Consider the following 27,562-nt stretch of genomic DNA (forward strand, 5'->3'; position numbering starts at 1 on the left):
TTCAACGGGATATGGTGTGTCCATGTTGCAAGCACCAAAGGACAAGGTGGACAGTACAAATATAGACCCAAGTGGGTTTTTCCAGACAGATCCTGTTGTTCTAAAGCTGTTGATGGAGAGAACTGGAGGAACTGCTAAAAATCACCTTTTGGTAACATCAGGGACCTACTAAAAAGTAGGTCTTTGCATCTTCAGCAAAGCGTACGCTTTGAAACCTCAGTTAGGAAATACCTCAGTCTCAGCGAGCGCAATGAGACCCGCAGAGCTGGAGGAGCAGCAGAGGAAGAGAGCAGCTTCTGCCTGGTGGCTCCAGTTCTCCTGCATTCGCTTGCAAACGGAGAACAATGAGATCGCTCCTGTATCTGCTCTTCCTAATGAGTGAGTCTTATCTCTATATTTATTTTACATGTGTTAGAAAGCAACAGAAATTTCTGGAGACTCAGATTGGTCCCTTAATGCGAGCCAATAACGTGATTCTTATGTAGAAAGTTCAGGATGTTTGGACTTGTATGGAAAGTCCTTAGTTTGTGATGTGTTCTGCTGTTTCAGAGGGATTCATACGTTTGGGTGGAGAGAGTTCTATAGGGTTCATCCTTAGGGGAAGAAAAGTGGCTGCTGGGTGAAATTATACTCCCAAACACAAAACTAGCAAGATATGTTTGGCCTTTATAGATTTTACTGGTTTGTCTGTTTGCTCATAGTGAAGTAGGTGAGGGTAGAATGTAGGTGAGATGGTTTTTATATTCTTTGCTTTCTAGCATCATTTAAGACACACTTCGGATTAAGCAGCATCTGCTTTCAGAGATATATTTCCCAGGAGTTTTTGGCTTGTTGATCTCTTTAAGAAGAGCTCTAGAACACGTGGGATTTTTAAAAAGAAAATTCAGAAGACCTTTATTTGGGAATAAGTTTGTGTGAAGTAACGCGTAGGTATGTATTAGGAGGAATGTTTCCCGAGTCAGTGTCTGTGTCCACGTCATTCTGTCCTGTAGCCTCGTGGGGACAGTTCTGGCATGAAATTGTCTTTGAGCTGCCCGGGAAGGGTGACACATCACACTGCTGCTTTGGTAGCTCAAGCAGTGCACTGAGTGTGAAGTTTTCCAGGTTGTTGGGTGATTCAGTATAGCTCAGTACCTGAACCTACTGCGTTTATCATAGTAAATTGCCTTTTGTGCTTCCCACTTTGTGACATTTCAGTCTGTCACTTAGATTCAAGTATATTTATCTCCCCGGCTGTGCACTTACTGAAGTGCTAACGTGCCTACAGAAATCAAGAGCTGAAGCGTGAACGGCAGCAGGGGTTGGCTTACCGCGGAGTCTTACAGCCGAAACACCAATATCAGCCCCATTTTTGTGGGCTGCCTTGCAAAAAGGAACTACATTCATGCACAAATCCCAATTCAGATACAGCTCTGAGTAACGGGTAGAAGTGTCTCTTTTTTTTTTTTATGGCTGTTTTATATATATTTTGTGAAGTTATTGGACTTTTAGCAGAGCTGCGTCCTCAGCACGTTATCCATCACTTTTGGCACAAATTTACTCCCTTGCTGCCAAGCTTTGAACTTTTTGTTAACATGCCAAAATCAATGTTCTCTTCTTACCAGGTTCATGACAATGCTGTTCTTGTGGGGAACAATCCCTGCTTCTACCTAAGCTGCTTATTCTTTAATCTGATGGGTTCAGTGTCCTGTCCTGTTGAATATGAGCTTTACAAGAAGCGAATCTGCTGGTGCCTGAAGTGGCACGTCACTTGCACAAGCCCTGAGTTTTGCTTCCCTTCCTGCAGGTTTCTGAGCTTCATCTAGTAGAAATGTTTCATGATATCCAAGGTGGACTTTCATAACAGAACAACAGGACTCCCATCGCTTTATTTTTCATTAGGCTGGGCAAGAAAATCCTTTGTTAATCTAAATCAGTGAAATCTCCATAGCTTGGTATCTCCGTCCCACCAGCTGCCTGTGCTGGTGGTGGGCAGCATAGCTGGCTCGAGGGCCTGTTAACGATGACTCTACAGATCACAGTCTGCACTCATTTATTTATTTGTTTTCAGTGGTCAAGTCCTTGAGGAGCTTTAATATTGACACTGGCAAGACATGGATGACACCACACACAGCCGCGTTCTTGTGGCCCGCAGTTCTTCAGCATTCGGATGGGAACACAACCATGTAAGGAACAGGAGAAAGAAAAACATACCCAGACTTCTCAAGCTTTTATGAATGAGTGCGGCCTGAGGTCCTGTAGCTTCTCGCTTTCTACAGCTGTTAGCACAGGTGTGTTAGCACAGGTGTGTTAGCACAGGTGTGTTAGCACAGGCTCCTGTGCCTGCAACCCAGAGTTGCTCCTGGGTTCCCAGGGGCTGATGAGCAGTGTTAGAGCTTCACTGGTGTGAGGTTTACGTTGTCAGTCTGTGAGTCCTCACGCCGCTTCTCCCCTCACCCACAGCTCAGTCGTGGTACCGTGCAAAAAGGGTATCTGCTCATTTAACCAAATGGCTGAAACAAGCAGCTGGGTTTTTGCAGTATTTCCTGGCGTACAACGTCATTTCTGGGGCTGCAGCCGTCACGGCATCCACCAGCTGTCAAGATTTATCTTGTGAGCTTGGTCTGAAAACCATAAAGTTGGAAACTGTTATATTTTGCGTATTGGGTCTGTAGGGGAAGAGAAATGGCTGGTTAGGCTGGTGAGCAGAAGCCAACCACAAGTGGTTGCTATAGAGATAACCTATATTACACTGAGCAGATTGCTCAGCCTGTATATCACAGAGTGTGTTTTAAGTTTTACAGTAAATAACATTTTCTCCCCCCCAAGCAGAAATTGGCTGACTCAAAGAAGAGTCTCCATTTCACACAGTGATGCTGTTCCCAGTATGATGGTTGGACTTTCTCGCCGCTCCTCTGGTCTCCCTTTACCTCCAGTATTTTATGGGCCTGTCACTTCCAGACCTCTTCCTTGGTCTGGGACAGCTCTGCTGAATTCACAGTTCAGATAATGGGAAGGACGATGATTTGTAGGACAAAATAAGTGTTTTCCTTTCAGTGGCTGATTCAGCTCAAAGCCACACTGGTGTCTAGTTAATTAAGAGACATTGTCAGAATAATGAGTGGCCGTGCTGGCACACAGATGATGGTTTTGCACTGCACTGCCAAAGGATTCTGCCTGATTGTACCACCTTCTTTCTTTTCCACCTTTTTTCTCATTCTGCAGGATTTTGGCTACTTCCTCAGCAGACAAGGGGCTGGGCAGGCTGAGGAAGTGCAGCGTTTTGCGGGAGGAGATCGAGTGCCAGGAGATACCCCTGCGAGGTACAGTCGTGCTTCCCCTGCCCAGCACTTGCTTTGCTGTGGGCAGGAGGGGCTGCAGAGGTTGGGGGTTTCAGAGAGAACCGGGAATGCTGCTGGGTCCTACGGATCAGCAAACCCACGGTCCCAGCCATTGGGAGTGATGTCTGGAGGCTGCAAGACCTCTTCTGCCACAGCTTAAGTCTTCACCTAAACTTTGTTGAAATACAAAGTTTTTGTTTCCAGTATATTCACTAGTGCTATGATTGCTGATAACTGAGTCCGCTTTCTAGAAGTGCTGATACAGCTGATATCAGTCGTTGTAGCTTTTCTTTGTTCTGTCTGCACAAGGCTGACAAGTACTGTACCCATTTCAATTTTGTTCTCATTCATTCATTCATTCATTCAATTATTCAATTTCAGGAAAGATTAAAGGCTCCAAAAACATCCAGGATGGTGCCATAGCTATTGACAGGAACTCAGATTGGATTCTGGTAAGGGACTGGAAAAATCTATGGCTAGGAATGACTATATTTTCCCAAAATGCTGTGTGTTTTTGCTGGAAAATGCAAATGAGCAGACACAACAGAAGGACAAAGGCTGAAAGCTCTTGGCTGGATCCTGGCTGGTTGGAAAGCCAGCTGGTGCAGTGCCAGCCAGGAGACAAAAGGAAAGGCCCTTCTCATCGCTGAGGACTGCAGGGGACCTCGGACTTCACTGCAGCCACCCCCATCCTTAGGAAAAGGGAGACTGGTATGGGAGGCTTAGGAGACCCACCAGTTAGGAGGCTGATGCCTCAGTCTGGGGAGCCCACCAGTCCCACTTGTTGCTTCAGCGCAGGGCTGAAGTCTTGGCCACGTTGCATGGCCAGGGTCACTGCAGGGAAGGGGCTTTTGTGCTGTCAGTAGGAGGATTTCAGTGCTGTGCAGCGATGCTGAGTGTTTGCCGGGTGGCATCTTGAGTTGTCCTCTGCCTGTGGCTTTGCTCATCTCACCAGTCATTAATTAGCCTTCCCCTCCGCCCCCAGGCTTGCCTGCAGAAGAAGCACCGCCGAGCCTTCGCCACGACTGAGAACGTGAACGGAGTCTGCACCCTGCTCACCGCCGGTCTGCGCAGCTCAGCTTTCCTCAACCTCACCAAGACGGGTATGGGAGCAAAACCAGTGCGGGGCCTTTGCAGAGGGAGAAACAACAGCCTGAGGCTCTGCTCTGACACCAGAGGCCGCCTGAGCTGCCAACCAGCAAAGTCCACGGTCCGGAGAGAGACCTAGAGCTGAATTTTAACATGTGTGACAGTGACTTCAACAGGTTACAAAGCTCAGCCTTTAAAACCAGCACACAGCAGCAGGGATCTTCTGTTGTGGTGTCCCATGCATCCAAAAGATCCAGCTCTTAAGTCAGGATTTAGAAAAGTATTGACATCCTTAGTGGATGGATGTGGCAAAATCCACTGAGATTTTTAAAAGTTCCTGGGCACTCAAGGCTGTTCCTTCCAACTGGGCTATTGGGCATTTAATCCAGGGAGCAGAGATGGTCTGATTGTCTGACATTGCTCTGCTTCTTGCAGTCATTGCTAAGAAGCTGAGAACTTTAAATTAGACACTTAGATGGTCTCATTCCATGTTCAGTTTTCTGACTGCTATTAACAGTCTGACCCTCGTGTCTCCTGCAAATTTGGGAACCCTGGTGGAAATACATACTGAGTTTGAGGTGTGTTAATTAGAAGAGTATTTTTCAAAGGGTAAAGTGTACTTTTTTCTTGCTTTAAAATGCTTTAGTTGAGACCAAATTAAACAGCGTTCAGAGTAAAGGCAGCAGAGACAAGATTCCAGACACCAGCGGTGCTTGTGGTGAGCTCTTTGGCAGCACAAGGAACAACCGCATGTGCAAAGGTAAGTGCTGGACACCAGCCATCATTACTGTCTTCTGTACTGGCTGCGTGTGAAGCAGCCTGCGTTCATCTGGGGAGGGACACTTATTTGTAATGGCAAATTTCTGTCATTATTACAGTCATCATTCACTGAGATTTTTAAAAACTAAAACCTGTCACTACAGTGTAAACCACATCATCATCTAGACCTGCTTTCAGGATGGCTGCGTGGTGCTGTAGTCAAAGTTTTGGTTGTTTATTGATACGTCAATGTCCTTGAACACTTAATAAATGTTCAGCTGTTTGGTTGTCCCTTCAAATATCCTTTTCTATTTCACTGCATTGACAGAACGGCAAACAGAGATTGCTGTCATTCTGGGTGGATCAGAGAGCACCAAGCCACATGATTTCCAAAATGCCAAGACATCTGTCCTCAATATGATGAAGTCAATGTGGCAGAAATGCTCCAAGGTGTGTGAACCTCCTCAGAGTGTCATAATCTGATAGGCAGGATGGATCAGAGCTCTAATGAAGAATGGAAACTCTCCTGTTTCACATAATTATTGCTTTTTAAACTTCACAGTAATGCTGGTTGTAGAATATGTAGGATGTAGAATATATGTTCTACATATTCTAATGCAAGAGTTAAATGTTAGTGAGTCAAGGAGGAGGAGCAGCTGAAGAGGGAAGTGGAAGAGCCAGGACTGGGTTTTTGTGCCAGAAGGATGCTTAGATATTTTACCAAGCAAATCTCTCAGGGCACCATGAAACACTACACACAAATATAAGGAATGGGGTGTATAAACTGTTATTTTAAATTCTTTAAATAAATCCGGAGACAAAGTGATGCTGAGCCATGTGGTCACGGAAGGTCTAGCCAGACAGATAAATACAGGAACTTCAGACAGGGAAACCATTGTCTTGAGCCAATGAAAATGGAGTCAGTTCCTGGAGCTGATCCAGAAGGGATCACTAGGATACAAATGTGTGATGGAGACAGAGGGATAAAGACAGTTGACCTACCTATTATTTGCAATATGTGCTTTCTGTGTTTGTGCAGTAAAGTTTAGGACTAAACCTGGCACTCTGAGGGACTTAGGGATCCTGCCTTAGATCTTGCCTAACCAGCTCTGGCTTTGCTGTCGGCTTCCTCCAGATCAGGTTTGCTGTGGTGCAGTATGGAGCCCAAATCCAAACTGAACTGAGCCTGCAAGAAAGCTGCAACAGACTAACTGCTTTCTTCAAAGTCCGAAATATCAAGCAGCAGAGCTCGCGGACCGACATCGCAGCCACACTGCAGCATGTGTTGTGAGTTCACGTGTCTCGAGAAGCTCCAGGAACACTTGAGTGACTCCTTGTGTTCCATGTGCATCAGTCCAGCTTCCCACATCTCTGAACTCTTCTTTCTCTCACACCCTTGAATCCAGTCACCTGGGTCTTGCTTTGAGCATGTGTTCATTTGTAAACCCAAGGTTCTTCCCACCTTTTTCACGGATCTGCTGCATCTCAAGGAGTCATGCTTTCCGTTCCCTTCTCAGTAGTATGACTAACAATACTGACCCGCACCGTAAAAATGCCCCATGTGCAGCTTGCAAAAGTGCTTGTGAATTCAGAGCTACCAGCTGTGGGCAGCCAATGTCCCTGGAAAGCACAAATCCTTGTGCACGTGAATGTGCATATTTGTCTTGTGCGTGTGTACTCTCATGGGCTGAGAGCTCAGTGAACATCAGTGCCCTCCCACCAACGCTGATATTTCCAGCTCTGCAGACATGGCTTGTCCCATGAAATACCTTTATGGTTCTGTTTCCACAGGGAAAAAGTCTTTGCTGAAAGCCCCGACTCCATCCAGACTGACAAGATAATTATTGTCATGGCATCTGGGCAAGTGTTTCTGGAAGACCATAGACTGAGAACTGTGATGAGCTCCCTGGAAGCAGCGATGGTCAAGCTCTATGCTCCCGGGGTGAGTGGGGAGCCCCACCAAAGCCACACTTTCTTGCATCAGAGCACATATATAGGGGAGTGGTGTTTCCATCCGTCCCATGTGTCTGCTCTTACGCTTTAGCAGTGAGTGGAAGAACAGATCATCTTGCCTTAGACATGCAGGATGTCCAATCTGAGATACCTTGGATCCTTTGATTCACTTGGGCCTCCATCTGCTTGATGCCAGAGAGTTGATTTTGAAGGAGATGAAGGAATATATCCTAGAAGCAAAGGTGCTGAAGTTGTAGAAATCTTGTGGCTCTAGAGCTGTTGTTAGTATTTATTAGCAAATAAGGGCTTCTGTGGAATCTAGGATCAGGGTGGCTTTACCAGGCTTTCAGAAAACAGCCTCCCTTTTCAGGGCTTTCAAGTTTTTAATGTCAGTTTGGGAATTTGTTGGGGTTGTTTATGTCTTTGTATGAAACATGTTCAGTCTCCCTGTCTGATGGCTTTTCTCCCTAGATTGGAGAGTTCATTAGCAACCAGTGGGTGCCAGAAGAGCTGCAGAATGTCGGAAGCGACTGGTTCCTCCTGTCCACATATGAAGATTTTGACAGTTTCCTTTCAGAGTTGGAGAGAGAGACTCTGAGTGGTTCAGGTAGGAGAAATCCCACTCCCAACCTATCTTCTGTGTAACTTATAGAGTGGATCTGTGATGGTGGGCAGTTTCATTGCTCAAGGAATGTAAATATATCTCCAGATCTCAGCCTGTTCTCGTAGTCACTTGCCCAGCAACAGCAAAACAAATAAAAGTGATTTCTGTTACACTAGTAACAGTCCTCAAGCACAAGAGATCATATTCTGTATCTGTGACCTGCAGCCGTAACGTCTGGACAGACAGCTGGGCTGCAATAGGTGCTTTACAACACACACGTTCACCACATGGACAGTGTTTGTGTTGTGGTACTTACACTTCTGGCTGTGCTCAGAGCAGTTTATTTCTACTGAACTCTCACTGTAGTTCTGAGATGCAGTTCTGATCCCCACAGCCTTAAAAGTCACAAGTGTTTCCGTAGCACCTGAAGACAATATTGACCATAGGGATGAGGAAGAGTTCAGCTGCCAGGCAGCAAGGCACAGGAACACTGTGTAGGCAATAATGCCAGAATTTTGTTCACCTTTTGCTTTCTCTCCCACTGCCCCGTCATCTACGCTCAAACTCGTTCCATGTTTCAGCTGAAAATATTCCAACTGAAGCACCAAAGCACAGGAACACTGATTACAGTGGTGACAACAAGCTCCCTTCCTGGGTGGAAGAGGATGAAGAGGAGGAGGAGGAAAATGACTTGCGTACGTGGTGAAGTATCTTTTAACACAATCATGCCATGGACTAAAAAAGTCCAGGGCATTGCTGTGCCAGACCTGAGCTGTAGCTCACGCTGAAATGACAGCTGAGCAGTCTTGGTGCAGTTCAGTCACTTGTTTGAGTGACATTACGTGTGCATTAAGATAAAGGACTTGGTTTTGACCAAAACTGCTGATTGCCTTCTCTTCATTCCTTTACTTTCCATATCCTGGGCAGGTTCTGGGAGAGAGATTGCTTTTGTTTTGGATGGATCAGGGAGCATCGAGCCAGAGGATTTTGAAAGAGCAAAAGCATTCATCCACAAGATGATGAAAACGCTGTATGAGAAGTGCTTCGAGGTACTCTCTGCTCTCTCCTTTCCACCTAGTCTGGCTAATGTTTCTGTTGGGATTTCTGGGCTAGTTGTTGCAGAGAACCCTCTTTCTCTGAATCAACAGTTGTCACAAGCAGCTGTTTGTCTGCTGCTTCCTTCCAGTGCAGTTTTGCAGTGGTGCAGTACGGGTTTGAAATCAGAACTGAGTTCGACTTGCGAGAAAACTGGGATCCGCGTGCCACCCTCCAGAAAGTGCTTGATATTGTGCAGGTGTGCAACGTGACAAAAACAGCATCTGCCATGCAGCATGTCCTGTGAGTAACAACAAAAGAGCACAAGAAATGAAGGGGATGAATTTCCAGGGCATTTCATGGATAAGGGAGAGGGACTTCTATGGGCATTCAGGTCCTGGAAACAGTTATTTGTCTGGCGGTGGCTGAATGACAGGCAGCAGATTCTGTGCCATGTTTTAGAGGGTTATAAAAGCCAGTTGTCAGTGCCTAATTCTGGGTGTAGGGGTGCTCAGGAAGCAATAGAAGGGGAGACAGCACCTGGTATTTTTAAGATGTGCGAATATGAAAGACATTCTTTTGCCTCCTTGCTGTGACTGTTAGTTGCAAGGGCATAATTCAACAAGACTCTTCGCTCTATCTCAAGGGGGAAAGCTTCAGCTTTCAGCCCACGTTCTTTGTTTCGGTGTTTTACCAGGGATTCCATCTTCACTGAAAGTCACGGGTCCCGCAAGGATGCAGCCAAGGTCATGATTGTGCTTACAGATGGGGAAATCCTCCTGGATGAAATGGACTTGACAACAGTGGTAAATTCACCCAAAATGGCAGGAATCGAGCGCTATGCCATCGGGGTAAGTTGGGAATGTGCTTGGATTGTACCTTAATTCCGTATCTTGGTAACACTGGGGGAGAGAAAAGGTGGAACTGATCTATGCATGGTTCCAGTATATAAAAGAAGAGGTATGTATAAAATAAGTATAAAGCTACAATTTGAACTGTTACTGTAATCTATCTGTGTAGTGTCAATTATATACCCGTGTTTGTTCCTTCCTACGCCTACTACCTTCAGCACCTGTGTTGATTTGTCAACAAGGCTTTACCCTGAAGTTTATTTTCAGACATGCTATGTGGTACCTTAAATAATCCTCCTGCTATCTCTTTTCATTTTTTCTTTTTCAGAGGAAAATGTTCAATTTTATGATGCCTTGTAATTTGTCAATTTCCAAAATTAATTGTTGGCTACAACAAAGGTGTATGCACAGAATAGAGCACCAGCCAGTTACTTGAAGAGGTTTCATAAGGGTTTGGCTCCTGGAGACACTGAGCCCGGCCAATTCCTTGGCTCCCAAAGCAATTGCTATTGCTGGGTTCACACAAGATGCCTGAAGTCGAGGTTTTTACCACAAACTGTTGAACGAAGTAGGTGGGTGCACAGAGACTCTAAAGGTTGCTTCTTTTGATTGATTTGCATCTCTTCTGCAGGTGGGAGATGCCTTCAAAAAACCCAAGGCCCTAAATGAATTACGGCTAATTGCGTCTGGTCCAGATGACACAAATGTATTTCAGGTGACCAATTATTCAGCATTAGACGGACTGATTTCAACCCTACAGCAGAGCATTATTGGTATAGAAGGTAAACAGCAATCTTTCTATTTCATTACCACCTTTTGAGAAATAAGGAGAAAGTGGCTTACCCTGTTTCTATTGCATCCTCAGGTACACAGGGTGATGCCCTGGAATATGAGCTTGCACAGGCTGGTTTCAGCGTGCAGATCTTGGATCAGGTCAGTGTCGCGTGTTTAACCCCACTGAACTGTTGTGTGCTGAGCTGCTGCTTCCACACGCGTGGGGAATCAGGTGTCCCACAAGAAATGATGGCGATGCCAAAGTGTGAGACTCATGTAGTCAAATCTTCTTTGCAAGCCACTGCTTGCTTTGGATGTATCAGATAAGTTAAAATATCACTTTTATACAGTTAGTCAGTAGTGAATTTTATTCTAGGATGGGAGTTATCTCACATGCGTCCCCTGTTCTAACCACTGGATGCTTTTTGTCTCCAGTTGACAGCTTTCTGCTGGCATTCACATCTCCAGTGCACAACTCAGGGACTCCGTCACGTTGCAAATAAAACAATTCTCCTCTCTTAGGAGGGGGAAACAGTGGATTGTGAGGAGGCTGATGAACATTCAACAGCCTTGGCTGCAAGGGCAACTCTGATCTCATTTGGAAACGAAAAGTCATGTAGTGAGCTGGGAGATGTGCAGCTGCTCCTGTGCTGCTGGGCTGTCACCTGCCTGTCCTCAGCGTCTCACAGGGGCTGGCAGAACCCCCCAGGAAAGAGTGCAGGAGTTGTAAACCAGAAAACACTGCTCCTTACCAAACGGCTTTGCAGCTGCCCTGTGTTCACCTCTCCTAACTTGCAGTATGTTGCTTTGCAGCAAGTCTTAATGTTTGGTGCAGTGGGGGCCTTTGACTGGTCTGGTGGAATTCTACTGTATGATCTGGCGACCAAGACAGCCGTTTTCCTGAATGAATCTAAAGAAGAAGCCAAAACAGCAAAATACAGTTACCTAGGTAATCAGCTTCCTCCTTTCTGAGATCAACTGACAGCCTGACTGCAGTTTTGCGTAGTTTGTGTTTAGCGCAGTGTGGTGACACTGACAGCATTTACCTGAAGAAGGTCACCTGCAGCATCCTACTGGATTCTGACTATTTTATTTAGCTGGGAGAGTGACTCTGCTGAAAGCACTGTGTTTCTGCTTCTTGTTGGGAAGACATGACTTGTTTTGTCTTATGAGTTATGATGCCCCGTGGAATTATTCTGTTAACACAGGCCATTTGGTTTCACTGCATAAGAATACTTGCAATGAAGGGCATTTTTAAGAGCTGATAAGGATAAATATTTCACTTGTGAGTGTCTGGAGAAGAAATGGCTTGTGAATCAATCCTGTTCTTGGCTTGGTGACAAATAAAGCCTCGGTTATTCACCCCAGCGCTTTGTAGCTTCATGACCCGCGTATGTCCCAGCTGTAGGCTTGGCCTTAAAGTCTTACCAGGTAACAGGAGGTGCTGTGGGGTGTTTGTGTCAGGATAACCCTACAGAAGCCTTGTACCAGATCTCTTTTGCTTTCTATACAAAGTATAGTGTTTTCTTCACTTCTGTGAAGGGTGTTAAACCTTCCAGCTTGCAGACATAATAATTAAAAAGAAAAAAGCATTCATGTTGGATAATCACTCAGGAACTGTGAAAAATACTACGAAAAGTTATCAAGAGTTCAAGCAGGTTTTTCAGAGCAGTAATTTGTTCGATTACCCAACAAGCTAAGAGAGGAAAACCTCAGCTTTGCTGGCTTATTGCTCAGAAAACTTACCTCCTATTTCCTAATCAATATTTTAATGAGATTGTCTGTAATCAAAGCCATGGGCCACAACAGCCGGACACAGTGCAGACTCTTGGATCTCATTGAATATGTAGGTCTGCGTTTCAGACCAAATCGTGGGCTTTTTCCTTCAGGCGTAGAGTGTGGTACTGATAATAAATACTATTTTTGCTTCTTGTGTGAACACACAGGGTACAGTGTGGCAGTGGTACACACGGAATATGGACCCTTGTACGTGGCTGGAGCTCCACGGCACAGCATGAGCGGGAAGGTGTTGGTGTTTCAGGATGGACGCTTAAAACAAACCCTGCAAGGAGAACAGGTACGGAGCATCCCTCCCCAGGGCAGTCGCAGAACCAGACACCTCACACACCTCGTTTGCGCAAACACCAGCTGCATTTTCTCCTCCAGACACACTTAGACCCTCACACACGCATCCAATGTAGCAAGATGTGGATTACACGGTGTTTATTCACTCCATAATGCTCTGGGAATGTCAGAAGAAATCATGAAATCGGGAAAAACCCTGGGAAGAAATGTAGCTAAACAGGGTGTACTATATTTACATTCTGTTCTCATGGCTCCTGGGGATAGCTGTGGTATTCTTTTTCCTCTGTCAAACTGTTGAATAATGATTTTGTTACTGCTAAACTGGTTGCAGGATCTGTCCCTGAGGATAGCTGTAATAAAATAAATAATAGGGCAACGATCCACATATAAGTAGATATGTGATGTTTTGTTCTAAAAATTGCCTTACTGCTGCAAAGGACACTAATTCTACAAAGCTATATATAGAGAATTCCAGGGAAAGAGCTGCTTGTTTTTTTTTCTGGAGCACAGGTTGGGTCTTATTTTGGATCTGAGCTCTGCCCTCTTGATGTGAACCGTGATGGGGTGACAGATCTTCTCCTTGTTGGAGCTCCGTTTTATCACATTCAAGGGGAAGAAGGAAGGGTTTACGTCTATCGCCTGGAGACAGAGGTAAAAACACTGGTAGCGTAAACACTCCATGTTGGGGATTTTCCAACCATGCCTAAGCAGTGACAAATAAAACATTCCTCCTTTGTGCTCTCACTGAATGTGCTCTCCCTGTATGGTAGAGGACTGCAGGATGAAGCCAGCGGTCCTGCCTTAGGCATTAGAATATAAAGAGAAATAACTAAGGAAATCAAATTCTATACCTAAGGCTTACGGTTAGCACAGTGTGAGAAAATCACGTCTTTTGCCTGTACACAGAAATTTGTTGGTGCAGACCTTGCTCTGCCAAGCAGTTCTCCACTGTGCTTGCAATAGCTGTGCACATGGGCAGCTACAGAGAGCTAAATATTTTGTAGGCCTAGCTACAGGATCCATTACACAATATACAGGATACATTGCATCATTTTGAGTGAGAAGTCAACTTGAAGAGCAGACCAGGAGAAACCCTCCTTGGCGCACTGCTAAAATTTGCTCAGGGCACATACATGGTGGTTGGAAGCACAAAACAACAGTCTGGGAGTCTGTTATTATAGAATATAACAGAATTCAACTAACATGCACCCTCTTGTGGCTTCTTTCTGTAACGGGGTGGAGAAGATGGGATGGTTTCTGTTGTGGAACAAGCAGGGGATCAACTCGATCTGCTCTTGATTTAAGAGAAGACGGTGCTTCAGTGTGTCCGCTGCCCAGAGATGCTGCTGCTGTGGGTGGGTTGCGGGCTCTCCATGCAGAACGACCCAGCTTTTTGTTCCGAGAGTCAGCTGGTGTCTTCAGCTTCTTATATTGTTTAGGGCTTTATTGTTCACCTTTAAGCATTATAAGTGTGCAGTAAGTTTGGGGTTTTTTTAACATAAGAGCTACCCATGCTACATTTGCTATAAACAGATTTCCTTCTCGGATGTTTTTCAGAGTGGTTCATTCACCTTGGAAGGACACTTAAACGTGCAGGTGACCTCTCCTGTTGCACGGTTTGGGTTTGCAGTGGCCAACATCGGAGACATCAATGGGGATGGATATGAGGATATTGCAGTTGGAGCCCCCCTTGAAGACTGGCTTTCAAACGGCTCCTCTTTTGGCAGCATTTACATCTTTAATGGTGATAAAGACAACATCAAGAGCTCCTTTTCTCAAGTATGTGTCTTGTTGAGAATTGCCTCCGGTACACCTTAAGAGGGAAAAACTGGTGTGTTTGTAGGAGGAAGCTGGGAGGAAGGATTTCCACATTTCCTTTGCACTGATGGGGAGAAACTTGCAGATGGGTGATGTGACTGCACAGGTTTCTGCAGCAGAGCTGCTCCTTGACTGGACTTATTCGCCTCTCTGCTTAGGCCAGGGAGCTGGATTCAGCTGCTGCCCATAGAACAGCAAAGGCCTTTCCAAACCTGCCTGTTACACAAGGTCAATACTTTGCATTTCAGGAGTGTCACAAATCACCCTCACAGCAGCCTCATGTAAAGACGTGTATTTTCCCAAGGGCAGGAGAGAGATCCTGACTTAGATTTTGTTGATGTTTACCCCCCTTTTTAGAGAGTAAAAGCCTCTGAAATTTCTTCAGGACTTCAGTATTTTGGACAATCCATTGGTGGTGGCTTTGATCTCACTAATGATGGTGTCCGAGACATTACAGTAGGATCACTGGAGAACATGATTATGCTCCGGTAGGTAATATGTGGGTTTTTTTTAGTGTGCTAAAAAATGCTACAAATATAGAATGTGTTCCAAGCGCTGTGTAATGATTCTATTTTTAATTCAGCACCAGAGGGACATAAAGAAATATCTTTACCAGTGCTAGAAATTATATAAAGTGTAAAGCCGTTAGTTCGAATTGCAAAGGCTTTTGCCTTTGTATGTCTAAAGCTTCGAACAAGTATGAGATAGTGAATATTAACTGATTAACATAGATCTAGTTCTCAGACCTTGATATCTGCAATTCACTGATAATGTAGCTCATTTAGACAAAACAAGATATTCTTGACAGACCGTACCCCCTTTTCAATCAGACATCTGGTGGCCAAGTGACCCGTGGTGTTCACAAAGGCTAAGATGTGGCACGCAGATTTAATTTTGTTCCTGCATTTTGTATTTGAAAACAAATTGCAGATAAAGAGAGAATTTGAACAGCTAGATAATGTCTTTATCTAATGGAAACATAAACACCGTGTTTAATTCTGAAACTCTAGCTGTATTGGTGTATTTTGGCTGCCTGTTCCTTCAGACTCTTGGGATTTTGTGTGTTCTGAACGTTCCCAGCAGAAACTGGAACTTCTGTAAATAGGCCAGGTGAAATACCATGGAAATACTGAGCAGTTCTTGCTGCCAAGCTTGCTTAAAACATTTCTGCTGTAATGTTTCAGTTCAAAAATCTATATTTGATGCTGTTCCTTATCTGGTTTTCCCTGCCCAGCTCAAGACCAGTTGTCCACTTTCTCACCAGCATGAGATTTGACCCTGAGAGAATCCCAGTTTTCCAAAATAACACCATTGTTACAGCAAAACTATGTTTCGATACAATCTCAGCTTTACCGGTGTCTCAACAAGGTAATAAACGGGAATTGCGATCAGATTGAAATCAACAGCCTTACGCTGTCCTGGGAAACTCGGCACTGAGGACAATTTCTGGTACAACTAACAAAGGACTTTGAAAATCTTGCAGTGTTTGCACAGTTGTACGTTCTCTACACGGTGGATCTGGATGTGAAAATGGTGAACAGGAGAGTGCGGTTTGAAGATGAGAACACGACGACGAGCGGGAAGCTGCTGGTCAGCAAGAACACGTGCGCTGAGCTGCAGCTTCACACGCTGGTAGGTGACATTGGTCAGACAGCACGGAACACACTATCCAGGGGATGTCACGGGAGCCAAATGGTCCAAATGATCAAAAAAATAACATTTGAAAAATCCACCGATGGCTTTTAAACATAGTGGCCCACAGAAAACACCCGAGACAGAAGGTCCCTAAATAAGCCGGATCATAGTAGCTGGAACAGAGATGAGACTTCTGCATTTTAATGCCCAGATATCTCATCAACTTCTCATTCTTCTTTTCTTGTAGCCCTGTGACTCTGACTGTTTTTCCAGCGTTTTTCTGAGAGTTAAGCACGAGCTCTATAAGAAAAATGATAACACGGAGTTTGCTGTTCCTGTGCTGGATAGATACCAGCCATCAGAAATGCATTTTCAGGTAACAAAACGCTAGCAAAGAGCTTTCTCTCTTTCCAGGATGCGAAGCTTTTACTATTAAAAACATAAATTCGGTTTTCTTAGCCTTTGCATGTTGTTTTCTGCCCTCAATACTGTATTCTAGGTAGACTATAGGCCCAAGTTTTCCCCAGACACTCATATCTTGTTAAAGAGAATCTTTACTGCTTTACTTTTGACCACGACATTTCTCTTGTGTTCTATATAAAATAGGATTAAATGCTGCCTATGAAGAAGGCAGATGGTTTGTCTGCTTTGTACTGTACTTTTCAGATATTGAGCTCTCCATTGGAACTTATATTAAGACTTATTTGCTGGTAACAACTATACAATTTTCTAATGAAGAAATGTGTAAAATCATGAAAATAACATCTTTTTTTCCATTTATTTTAGTTGTTGGTTTCAAATTTATACTTGACAGGCTGCAAACTTCTAATAACCTTAGAGGTTGTTTGACACCCTGTCTCCTCTCTTGCAGTTTAGTAGCAAGATTCCTACAGATTATCTGCCCTTTTCAGTCTGAAATCCAAATCACAGCTGCTGAAAAACATTCCATAAAGCTCCATAAAGAGGCAGCTTTTGGTTACTTAATAGAAGTCTTTACCACAATTCAATATTTAATTAGCTGTCCGTAAAGCACAGGACAGAGAAATTAGGACAACATTTAGCACTGAGCACTAATGAGCACTAATTACTATGGCTGCAGTACTCCTAAGGATTATGATGTTGATGTTGATTTATTTCTTAAGAATAATTAATGAGATTCTTGAGTGTTGGTCAGCGTTGCTTAGTACTTCTGCACACAACATCTAATTATTAATTTTCATTGAATTTCTCCAGAAATTTCAGCCACAGACAGTAGATTTTTATTGAAGAAAACTGTTGCTAAAGGAAGCAGCCTTGTCTCTACAAAATAGTGTGCCTATAAGCTGGCACAGCAAATGAACATATTTATTCAAGAAAAACTATAATATCTTGAAAACAAATTAATAGTATCACCCTGTGGCTACTCAACAACTGGTATTTCTTTAACAAGACCCTGTCCCCAGTGAAGACTTTTCATGTTATTGCTAGTAGCCCTTCTCCTGGGACTCGAGTTTAAAAACGTCATCAATTTAGGACTGACTTATCACTAGAGGGTCTTTTATTTCCATCTTTTCCTTAACTGAGGTCATGGCCATTTTGGTTTTCAGGGGCTGTATATGTACGTGTAAGGATATTCTGCAGCTGCTATCTTAGAAAAATTCGGACTGTTAAAGTCAGACTTGATGTGTGTTTGCTTTCAGTTGCCGTACAAGAAGGACTGCGGGAATGAGACGCTCTGTACTGCTCATTTAACCTTGACGAGTCACATTCAGTGAGTCACAGGAGTTGTATTATCCGGGTTTTGCATTTAGCATTCATATAAAATGTCATATTTGTGCATAAGAGGTTTTCTTCAAATTATCAGACGAGATTTGCTGTCCTTTGTTTACATTCCGTTCAATTTGTCCTTCCCGTCACGTCACATCACATCACACAGCGCCGTAACTGCGTCTCCGTGGGCGCGCTGGGCTGTTCTGGGAAACCTCGGAGGAAAGACCGAGGTTTAAACAACTACAGTCGTCCTAAAATCACAATTCTGCATTTAATTGTGAACACGTGATTTTGTTTTAGGCTGATTGGACTGGATGATCTTTCGAGGTCCCTTCCAATCCCTAACATTCTGTGATTCTGTGTGATGCACAGCACTACAGCAAAGAGCTGCCCAGCTCACCCAGCCCCAGGCAGAACAGCACCATCACTTCATCGTAAACACTACCCTGGAAATTCACTGAAAAGCTGAAGTGGAATAATGTTTAAAAATCTATCTTGATGTAAAACAGAAATGATCAAATTTTACATAAGGTTTGGAGATGATGGCCTTCGATATTAAGGGGGAAGCATTTTCCTCCACACCCTGAAGAATACTGAATAATTAATTGGGCTATTGCGCTATGCTGTGTGTGAAAGCATTTGGGGGCAGTAATTACCAGAACACTTCAGGCCTCTTATTTTATTAAATAACAACCCTTAGAAATCACGTCACCCATCTCATTTTTCTGTCTGCTTCTAGAACGGAATCGGTGCTCGGCCACACGAGAGAGGTGACCATGAACGTTTCACTAACAAACAGTGGAGACGACTCGTACATGACAACTGTGGTCTTGAACTATCCTAAAACCCTCCGTTTTAAGAAGGTGACTGCTGAGGTGAGGCTGTAGAACAGCTGGCAGCAGACTGCAGGAAGAAAACCCAGCGCAGGCTGCTATTAATTTACTACCCACATAAATCCTGAACTACGGTCCAGGGAAGGAAGGGAACATTTGAGTTGTTAGGAATGAGAACTGAATTTATCTGATCTAAGACTCCCAAGCTTTTATTGGGCTATTTGGACCTAATTCATTTTATGGGAGCAGATGTAGACCGAGTTTAATTTTGCAGTCTGTTTTTATTTGATGTTAAAGAGCGTTCCTGTTCTGTTGGCAGCCGTCCTCTCCCGCTGTTCACTGTGGCCAACCAGCACCATTAACTTCTATGATCTTATCCTCCAACTGCAGAATTGGGCATCCAGTATTCAAAAAGACAACTGTAAGTACAGATTGTTATCTTCACTTTTGCCCTACCCCTAAATGATACTCTGAGTAGCTGCTCTTGCATCCTCTATCTCTAAAATAAGGCCAGAGCTGCTATTCTTTCTAATTCAGCTTATGGCTGGTACGCATTTTCTCAAGGCAAGAGATAATTTTCATTTTCCTGCATGTTACTTAATGTCTAATTTCTCCAGAAGGGAATGATGAGCAGAAAATACATTAGCCATCATGTTTTAACATACCCTGGGGAGTTAGAGTATTTACAGGGTAATCAATCTTTTATCGTGTCTTTTTCTTCCCTCTAAACAGGCAAAATTTTCAGTGATTTGGCAATTAGATGAAAGCATATTCCCCAATAAGCCTGTAATCACCATTAACATCACCAAGTGAGTATTGCTATGTTCACTGCAAAATACATTGTGAACTGGAAATAGCAGAATCCCTGCTCGGTGTCCATGCTGCTCATCAGCCACTGGCTACACAGACTATACTTGTTCTCTTCAGCTTTCTAAAGCATTTGGATCCACATGAAAAATATCTTTCCTTCCTTTATGATAACTTTAGCTTTGCTCATATTTATTTCAGCAAAAGATGGAGCATCCTTTAAGGTTCTAATTTAAGTGTAGTACATACTTAAAGCTTTTGTTTTCTGAAATGGCAAACTGGGGCCTGGCGTCCTCCTTCAGCAGAGAGAACAGATCATTAAAATATATAATCCAGCTCCAAGTAAAGCTTTCACTCCGAATAATTGGGATAAAAACGTATGTGCAGAGCATTTTTCTGGAGTAAGGGCTTTCCAATGGGGGGAGGTTACTGTTCAGATTCTTTTCTTGTCACCTCCCTCCCATTAAAATGTATGGGCACTAACTAGTACACAGCATTTGTTAAACAAAGAGCAGAGAGATAATAATGTTGTTTCATCCATCCTGCTTTTTTAAAGTGCAAATGAAAACAGCACCATCCTGACTGAAGAACATGTCCTGGATGTCAGATACACATTCACTGCAAGCCTCACTACGTAAGTTTTAAGAATGTTCAATTACATTACCTTACTTTAGTCAATTAGAGGGAAAAAAAGATTGAGAGGATGTCTGGTAAGATTCCAATGCAATTTCCATCTTATTCATTTCAGCACTGCAGGTTGTCAAGTCATTTTCTGTGGTATAGACAGCAAAAAGTAAAGAGTTGGAAGACAGAACAAGAAAACTATATCATGGGGGGGTGCCCAGGGTTTCTAATTGCTTAACCTGTAAAAAACAGACATAAGACAGGCTCAAAGATGCATCTAATCGATGGACTGCACATATACACAAATATAGGCAGACTGCACAGACATTCCAGCTACAACAAATCTGACCACGCTACCTCTTAATTACTTAATGCATCTGGGGCGTTGGATGCACTGAATTTTAATAATAATCTTAATTCACTTTTCACTTAGTTTGATTTATCGTTCTCTTTAGACCAGATTCTTTAATGTACGTGAATGTTAGTGAAGGACTTCTTGAAAACAAAGAATTCAGATTTAATGTAAGTAGAGCTTCAAATGTAGGTCATCGGGTCTATCTGCAATCAGCAATAAAGAACACTTATTACCTTGTGCACTTTCTTTTATAGGTAAATGGAAAAAATGGTTTTAACGCTACCATCGAGCTGCAGATTTGGGTTCCTATCAGTATTCAAGGTCAAAACATCATGGCAATCAAAAACGCATCAGGAACACAGGTACTTTTTCTTATTTTTTTTATAATGAAATACCTATTCTCTGGTCCTTAAGAGAGGGAGAAAAACCCCGTATCATTGCAGATTAGTGTGTTTTAAAAATCTACATTACAGAATCTTCACATATTTACATTTTGTAGCATTATTCCAGGTACATATTTTTGCCAAACTGAACAACAGTTCTGTTTTACAACTGAGCCAAAAGGTGGGGTTTCCCCTCTCTGTCCCAAAGCTGAGGAACAACATTTACCTTTGTCCTCACTGTCCAGAACTGTATTTTCTTTCTTTTTTTTCTTTAAGAAAGAATTTGTCAAAAAAAAGCAATACAGTAACAAAAGAACTTTTAATAATTTAACACTAATAAGGTAAAAACATTTCTGTGGAATTACAAACATGAATTGACCCTGAAGAAAGCTTTAGCCCTCCTCCTCAACATCACTTCTCTCCCCACCATCACCTCCCCAAAAAAGTACAAATGGAAGCATGTTGGAGCAGAAGGCTTTTTTTTTAGACATTTTTGATATGTTTTTTACACAATGGTAACCGATCATAGTATTTCTTCATTGTGCCGATGTTTTAAAAGATCATACATAAAAGCCAGCAAAGGAGCGAGGCAGTATCAGTGTGTTAGTTCTGGGGAACATCACTGTTCCAGGAACAGGCTGCTGTTCTGCAAAATGTCACCGGCAGACTCGAAGGTCAGAACTTCTTTGTGGAACTTTGTGAGCTGCTGTTTTGTTTTCCTCATGGAAGAATTGAGTTTTTTATGCTTGTAGGCCATGCCTTTCAAAAGTTTATCTGCCAAGTAGTGCAGCCAGAGGACGTTGCTGTGAGGGTGATAGTCAGTCCAGCTGTTGGAGTTCTCGGCTTTCATCTGCCTGTAGATATCGAACTGGTAGTCCCCTCTGCCTTCAAAGAGCTCTTCATCAGTGGAAAGGTCACAAAACACAGTTAACCCGTCTTTCTCCAGCCGAGACAAGGTATAATCTATGATGTTGACATGAATCCCTGCTGTGTGGATGGTGTGTGTTGTCCCATTCAACACATAATGAAGTTCCTTTACGTCCGTTTTCTTCACCAGCACGTTGCCCCAGTGCAGGTCTCTGTGCTCGAAGCGCAGCTCCTGCTCCGCCACGGCCAGGGCGGCCGCCACCTGCTGCAAAACGCTCTTTGCCGATATCACTGAACTGAGACTGTTTCTCATGTTCTCCAAGTCCCTGCCCCCAAATTCAAACTCCAGTACCATGAAGAGCTGTTTGTCCCCAAAAAAGTCTGGCCGATCATTTTCTGACCCCCTTACTTTGTGGTATTTGTCCCAGGCTTCCAGGAGATACTTGGGATAGGCCCCTTGCACACAGTGCGCAGAGTACAAGGTGATGAACCCATCAGTCCTGTTCACAGATTCTTCAGACAGAAGACTGAGTTCTTTGGAAATTATTATCTCAGGCAGAATCTCTCCAAAGCTCTTTTGAGCTTCACCATTTACTCTTTCAGTCCCCTCAATGGGAATTATTTTCAAGGCCACAGGTCCTCTCTCACTGTCAATCTGGAAGACCTCTCCAAATACCCCTTCTCCAATTTTCTTGCAATCTTTCATCTTATCTAAAGGGATACAATCCTCAAACGCCACCGGCCCTTCCTGGTGGCATTCCCCAAACACCTTCTCTGCATCCGTGAGCTCCAGGGTGGAGCAGCAGCTCCTGGGAGCCAGCAGGAACATGGAGGAGGCCGACCAAGAGCAGCCCTGGTCCTCACCCGCGGACGGGGTTGCTTGGTGCCCTGACAGCAGGGATTTCGCAGAAGGGGTACAAAGAACGCTGCTGCAGAAACTCTCTTCTGCCGTAACTTTCTTCTTCTTGTGGAAGGACAAAGACGCTCGAACTCTACCCCAGGAACAGGAGTTATTGAGGAGTGAACAGTCATTGCCTTTTATGTCTACAGACGTCTCCAGAACACCCTTCTTCATTCTTTTTTGCCTCATCTGTGGTCTGAAAAGGGAGTTGTTAGGCTGCTGCAGTCTCTTATTTTTGTGCCTTAGCGGACGGAGCCTTGTTTGCCTCCCCCAGCGGCTGGCGCTGAAGCCGCTGATACAGGCTTTTCTACAGGTGCTGCCCCCTCCAGAAACAACCTTGGTGCTTCTGTATTTATTCTCCAGGGTTCCTTGGAGGTCCAAAGGAGACAGTGGCTGCTGGCAAGTGGGTTGAATATCTGCCTTTTTGTTGAGTTTCCCACTTGTCAGCCACACTGACACTTCGTGAGGGTCCAAGACCACCACTGGCGTGAGCTGGTGCTGCTTGTTTTTGCCACTCTGACAGCACGAGCTTCCTGGTGTTGAGTCTCTTTTTAGATGACAAAACTGTTCGTCGGGAGTGGCACTGACACACGGCGCTGAGTGCTGCGGCTCGTCAGCGGGAGGCAGCGCTGCCCGAGGGCCGGGTGAGCTGTTCCGTGGGGACAGGGGGGCTTGTGCCCCGCGGGGTCCCTGCACCGAGACCCCCACAGCCCTGCGGGACCTCCGCAACCCCGGGCCCGGCCCGCTGCTCCTGCCCGCGCCGTCGGGACGGGCCCGTCCAGCCTCCTCCCCCTCGCTGTCAGCGCCGGGCGACGGCGGGACGGGCTCCGGTGACTCCAGCGAGCTCTGGGCGCTGCCGGCCGAGTCCGATCGCTGCCTGCGCGGCGGGGAGCGGAGCCCCGGGCTGCCGTCCAGCCCCGAGCCGCCCTGCAGCGTGGTGCTGAACAGGGCCAGGGGGGCCGGCGGGGCGCGGCGGCGGCGGGACGGGCGGCGAGCGGCGCCCGGGGGCGGCCACTGCGGGGTGCTGCACAGCAGGGGGCGCTGCGCCCCGCAGAGCGGCCCCTGGCGGCGGCGGGCGGCTCCGCGCGGGGCCGGGAGCGGCGACGGGGACGGGACGAGCGGCGAACCCGGCGGGTCGTTCTCCTTCCCCGCGGTGCCGCCGCGGCGGGTCCGCAGGCGCCAGGGCCGAGCGGGGCGCTTACCCGGCGGCTGGCGGCGGCGCTTGCCGGGCGGCGAGAAATCGGAGTCGTCGGAGAGGGCGCCGGAGCTGGCCGAGGCGGTGCTGGAAGCGGCCGAGACGGTGCTGGAGCCGGCCGAGCTGGAGCTGAACAGCCGCCTGCGGTCCTGCGGCGGCGAAATCCATCGGTCGGGCCGCGGTGGCGGGCGGAGGTGCCCGCCGCGCCGCGAGTATGTGCGGAACAAGCGGACCTGGAGCGGCATCGCCCCGGCCGCCCTGCCTGGCGGGACGCGCCACCCGTTCAAACGGGTCTCGCGAGAACGGGGCGGCCACGCCCCTCCGCGGGAAGGGGCGGGTACCGCGGTTGAGCCCCGCCCCCGGACCCGGCCCTCCGCGGGGGAAGGGGCGGGACAGCTGTTAGGCTCCGCCCCCCCGCGGTTTTTGCGCGCGTTCTGCGCAACGTGCGGTTCAACGTGCGGTTCACTGTGCGGTTTCAGGCGGCGACGCGGTGCTGGGTGAGCGGCGAAGCGGAGCCGGATCTCCGGGAGCGTTCCGGCCGCACCGGAGCAGAGGTGAGCGGGGCGGGCACGGGCACCCGCGGCTGGCACGGGCACCCGCGGCGGGCACGGGCACCCGCGGCGCCGGGGCTGAGCCGCTCCGCTCCGTTGCGTTGCAGGAGGTTCGGGACGTGCGGTATCAGGGCGTGCGCTGCTCCATCCCGGCCGGCAGAGACACCGTCACCGTGACAGCAGAACTGTCTTTAAACAACGTGCACCAGGTACACACAAAAAGCGCGCTCTGTCGCCTTTGCTCAGTCTGTCACCTGCCACAGGCGCAAGGGTTTCTCCCACAGCACAGTGCAGATGTTGCTCTACCACATGTGACGCTATTTTCTGCTATTTTCAGCAGGGATGTTTTATTCAAGGGATGTTTTATTCATGGCAGCGTCTCCCAGGAGGCACTCGGCACTTAGAAGAGATGCTGCTGCGCTCTTCTTCTCCAGAAATTGCTCTTGTGAAATAACTCCTACAGTACCACAAGCTTTCATCACTCCAGACGAGTTCTCATGAGCGATACTTTGTGTGAGGTTATATACACAGGACACAGCGTGGTGGCAGCACCGTACAGGCCGGTTCTCACAGTCTGAATAAGGGTTTGCTGTTGCAACACAAGTTTTTCTGAAAAGACTGATAAGCAACTGACAGTTTGTCCCTTTTATTCCTTTCTCCATAGTTTTTAAAAAGCAGAACCGTTTTGCTGGTCCCTGGAAAAATCACCTTCAACAGAGAACTATATCTGGCCCTGACAGAAGAGAATCATCGTGCTGAGGTATCAGAGCATCACACGGGCAGCTCGGTCCTTCTCCTGGGCAGGAATGAGTGAGGAATCCAGATGTGTGTATCAAGTGCCCAGGGTTAAATTCTGGACCTTTTGATGCAAACATCAGTTGTGCCATTGTATTTAGTGAAGTCGGGTTTTGACTATAGGATAAAAGCAGAGAGGGGATGTTTGCTGATGAATATCAGGAAAGTGTTTAGGTTTGAACTCCATATATCTGACACTTGTGGCTAACACAGAGGCCTCCTGTCCTCTCTGGGACTTCCTTCTCTTTCCCTAGTGAAGTCATGCTCTTTAATCTGAAAGATTGTCACTGGTGATTGTTGTAATCACCATAAACTCCTAAAGAAGACGGTAAATTTAACTCCCTTGACTAGGCTTGCAATAAAACAAAAGTAATTTCATATTGTATTGCAAAGTACCTGTGTAGGTAAACAGATGGTTCATCTCACACAGCTTAAAGGTTGAATGATAACTCAGCTTTCTCAGTTAAATCTAAGCCAGAAAAAACAACCGGCATTGGTTCTGTTGCAGATCACCCTCGTCTTCCTGCAAGATGAAGTGTTTAATCTCTGGCCTGTTATCGTAGGAAGCTGTGCTGGTGGACTTATCTTGCTGGCGTTCCTTACTGTGCTTCTCTGGAAAGTGGGTATCGCTAATGCACACACCGCAACACAGATCTTTCGGCTAGATACGTTTTAAAGATTTCTCTAAGTATGAAAGAGATATTTTCAAATGTGCGCTGCAGGGCATCTGCCACGTACTGTTGTAAAACCTCGGTCTTACATTTTGGGCTGTTTTGAACATCGCAGTATGACCTCTCAGCTCCTGTTTTAAAGTGCTTTGCAGAATGTTTGAATGTTACGAAGCGTTTATAGGTGTTCTGAAGAGTTTTGAACAATGTAGTTCTTCAGGCTCACAGCCCTGTCAGAATTCATACCTCGTTGCATCCTGCATTCGCTCATTGATTTATTGCAACCCTGAGAAGGAAAAACTTCACATTTTCATTTAAAATTGTTTTAAGAAAAAGCAAAAATTAATGTACACACAAAGACTCAATAATTTCTTTTATTTTTTCCTCAGTGTGGCTTTTTCAAAAGAAACTATAAAGCTATGATGGAGCAAGAAAATCTTCCTGAAAACTAAGCCGGCCGAAGCAGAAAGCTCTGTGCTCTTTCACCGGCTTTTTGGAAAGAGAAGAGTCAAAGTCTGGCTGAGATGCAGACCAGTTCATATTCCATGGTAGAGCTACAGTGCTCCGGATCTTGGGACTCTCCCAAATTGCTGTTTTGACCGTAGGGGCCCAGGTCTTTTGGGTAACGTACCCGTCTGCTTGTTTAATTTGAATTGACTGTTCAATAGAGGGGCTGCCTGCTGTTGATAAACTAGATTCCCCAGGAGAAATTTTGCTTTAATGTAGGAAAAATTAATCTTGGAGCCTGTTAGATATATGTGTTGGATTTCAGGCTTAGTTGTTGTGATGTTGACTGATTTTTAAATTTATTTTGGTACTGAGTAGCTTCTGAATAGATTGAAGTAGAAATGGATTAGTGGGAGCTTCCCTGCCATTGCTAATGAAAATGGAGAGACAAGCATTTTGCATGTATTTATATATATATGTATTTGCACATTTAAATACAGTAAAATATGTCCCTGGATGTCTCTGGTTGTTGGGATCAGAAGCGTGTGCATGTGGCGATTACTTTTTTTGTACGTCCTAATCTTATTCCCGATTTTCCACTTTCAGTTCCTTTCAAATCCTGATTTGGTCACAAATAAAAACCTGTATCGTGGAGCTCGTTGCCAGTTCAGACCCCTCCTGCTCCAGGAGACGTTTCCCCAGGTTTGCGTGGTTGAGCTGCCGTGTTGCCACCCGCCCTGCTGGGCGTGTGACCGGCGACTCCCCCTGATCACACGTTATCAGTAATTGCAACGTACAGGCTTTGGGGAAAGAAGGTCCCTGGCTGGACCCTGTGGCCTCAGCCAGTGCCTGGTGTTTCCCTTCCTGAGCAGTGAAATGATCTCAGCCCCCTAAGGCGTTTGCTGTTGTTGAAGAAGCGCAAGTACAGACATTGGTACTGTTCCTCTCTCGGTTTTCTCTGTCACTAATTGCATGGTTGTTTTATTTCTCTTATGTTTGGCTACCCATAAACCTCACACATTCTTACACGCAGCAGTAAATTAAAGATTTTTCATTCAGACCTTCAGGAGGCAAAAGTTCCCTGTCTCCTTTGGCTTAACCACTAGTGCCTGATGGAGAAATAAAGTTGTGGTGTTGCTGCCCATCCTCCCTCCCAGACCTTCTCCATTTCACAGCAAGTCCTGCCTGTTCTGAAGCACCTGCAGATCTCTACAGTCACATCACACTTGGTCAGTGTGGCCACAGAAAAGCCGTTGGTAGTTTTTTGATTACTCTCCTAAGGGAAGGAGCGTTAACTGTAGAAGCAAGTGTTAAGAATAAGGAGTTGCAAGGAGAGTTTTCTCGAGGCTAAACAAGCTCATCTCCTTCAGCTAATCTTGTTATTCTCCCTCATTCTCTCCTTTTTTTCTAGTTTCTTCTCTGAATTAAGTATCCCTCATTACTCGGATTACTTTTGTTGTCCCT

General features: G+C 45.5%; 2 protein-coding genes across 2 annotated transcripts; one reads left to right on the forward strand and one right to left on the reverse strand.

Annotated features, from left to right (window-relative positions):
- Positions 1–22: 22 nt before the first annotated feature.
- On the forward strand, positions 23–26,615 carry ITGAE (integrin subunit alpha E; the record flags this gene model as incomplete). The annotated part of the gene is made up of 37 exons (XM_082068789.1): positions 23–151; positions 264–378; positions 2,051–2,165; positions 3,205–3,302; positions 3,702–3,772; positions 4,306–4,423; positions 5,056–5,169; positions 5,497–5,618; positions 6,304–6,455; positions 6,960–7,110; positions 7,593–7,728; positions 8,307–8,420; positions 8,653–8,774; positions 8,912–9,063; positions 9,458–9,611; positions 10,243–10,393; positions 10,477–10,544; positions 11,199–11,334; positions 12,332–12,462; positions 12,981–13,121; positions 14,028–14,249; positions 14,646–14,776; positions 15,523–15,656; positions 15,772–15,920; positions 16,171–16,299; positions 17,603–17,673; positions 18,412–18,547; positions 18,825–18,926; positions 19,238–19,314; positions 19,869–19,946; positions 20,392–20,458; positions 20,546–20,653; positions 24,117–24,191; positions 24,296–24,397; positions 24,853–24,948; positions 25,492–25,602; positions 26,041–26,615. 37 exons carry the CDS (start codon positions 23–25, stop codon positions 26,101–26,103), a joined length of 4,341 nt encoding a protein of 1,446 aa, XP_081924915.1. The 3' UTR covers positions 26,104–26,615.
- Positions 20,975–24,186, reverse strand: HASPIN (histone H3 associated protein kinase). Its single transcript, XM_082068518.1, has one exon. It carries the CDS (start codon positions 23,880–23,882, stop codon positions 21,294–21,296), a length of 2,589 nt encoding a protein of 862 aa, XP_081924644.1. The 5' UTR covers positions 23,883–24,186; the 3' UTR covers positions 20,975–21,293.
- Positions 26,616–27,562: the final 947 nt, after the last annotated feature.

The sequence above is a fragment of the Streptopelia decaocto genome (assembly GCF_964273445.1).
Source record: "Streptopelia decaocto genome assembly, chromosome: 18".
Classification (NCBI taxonomy): domain Eukaryota; kingdom Metazoa; phylum Chordata; class Aves; order Columbiformes; family Columbidae; genus Streptopelia; species Streptopelia decaocto.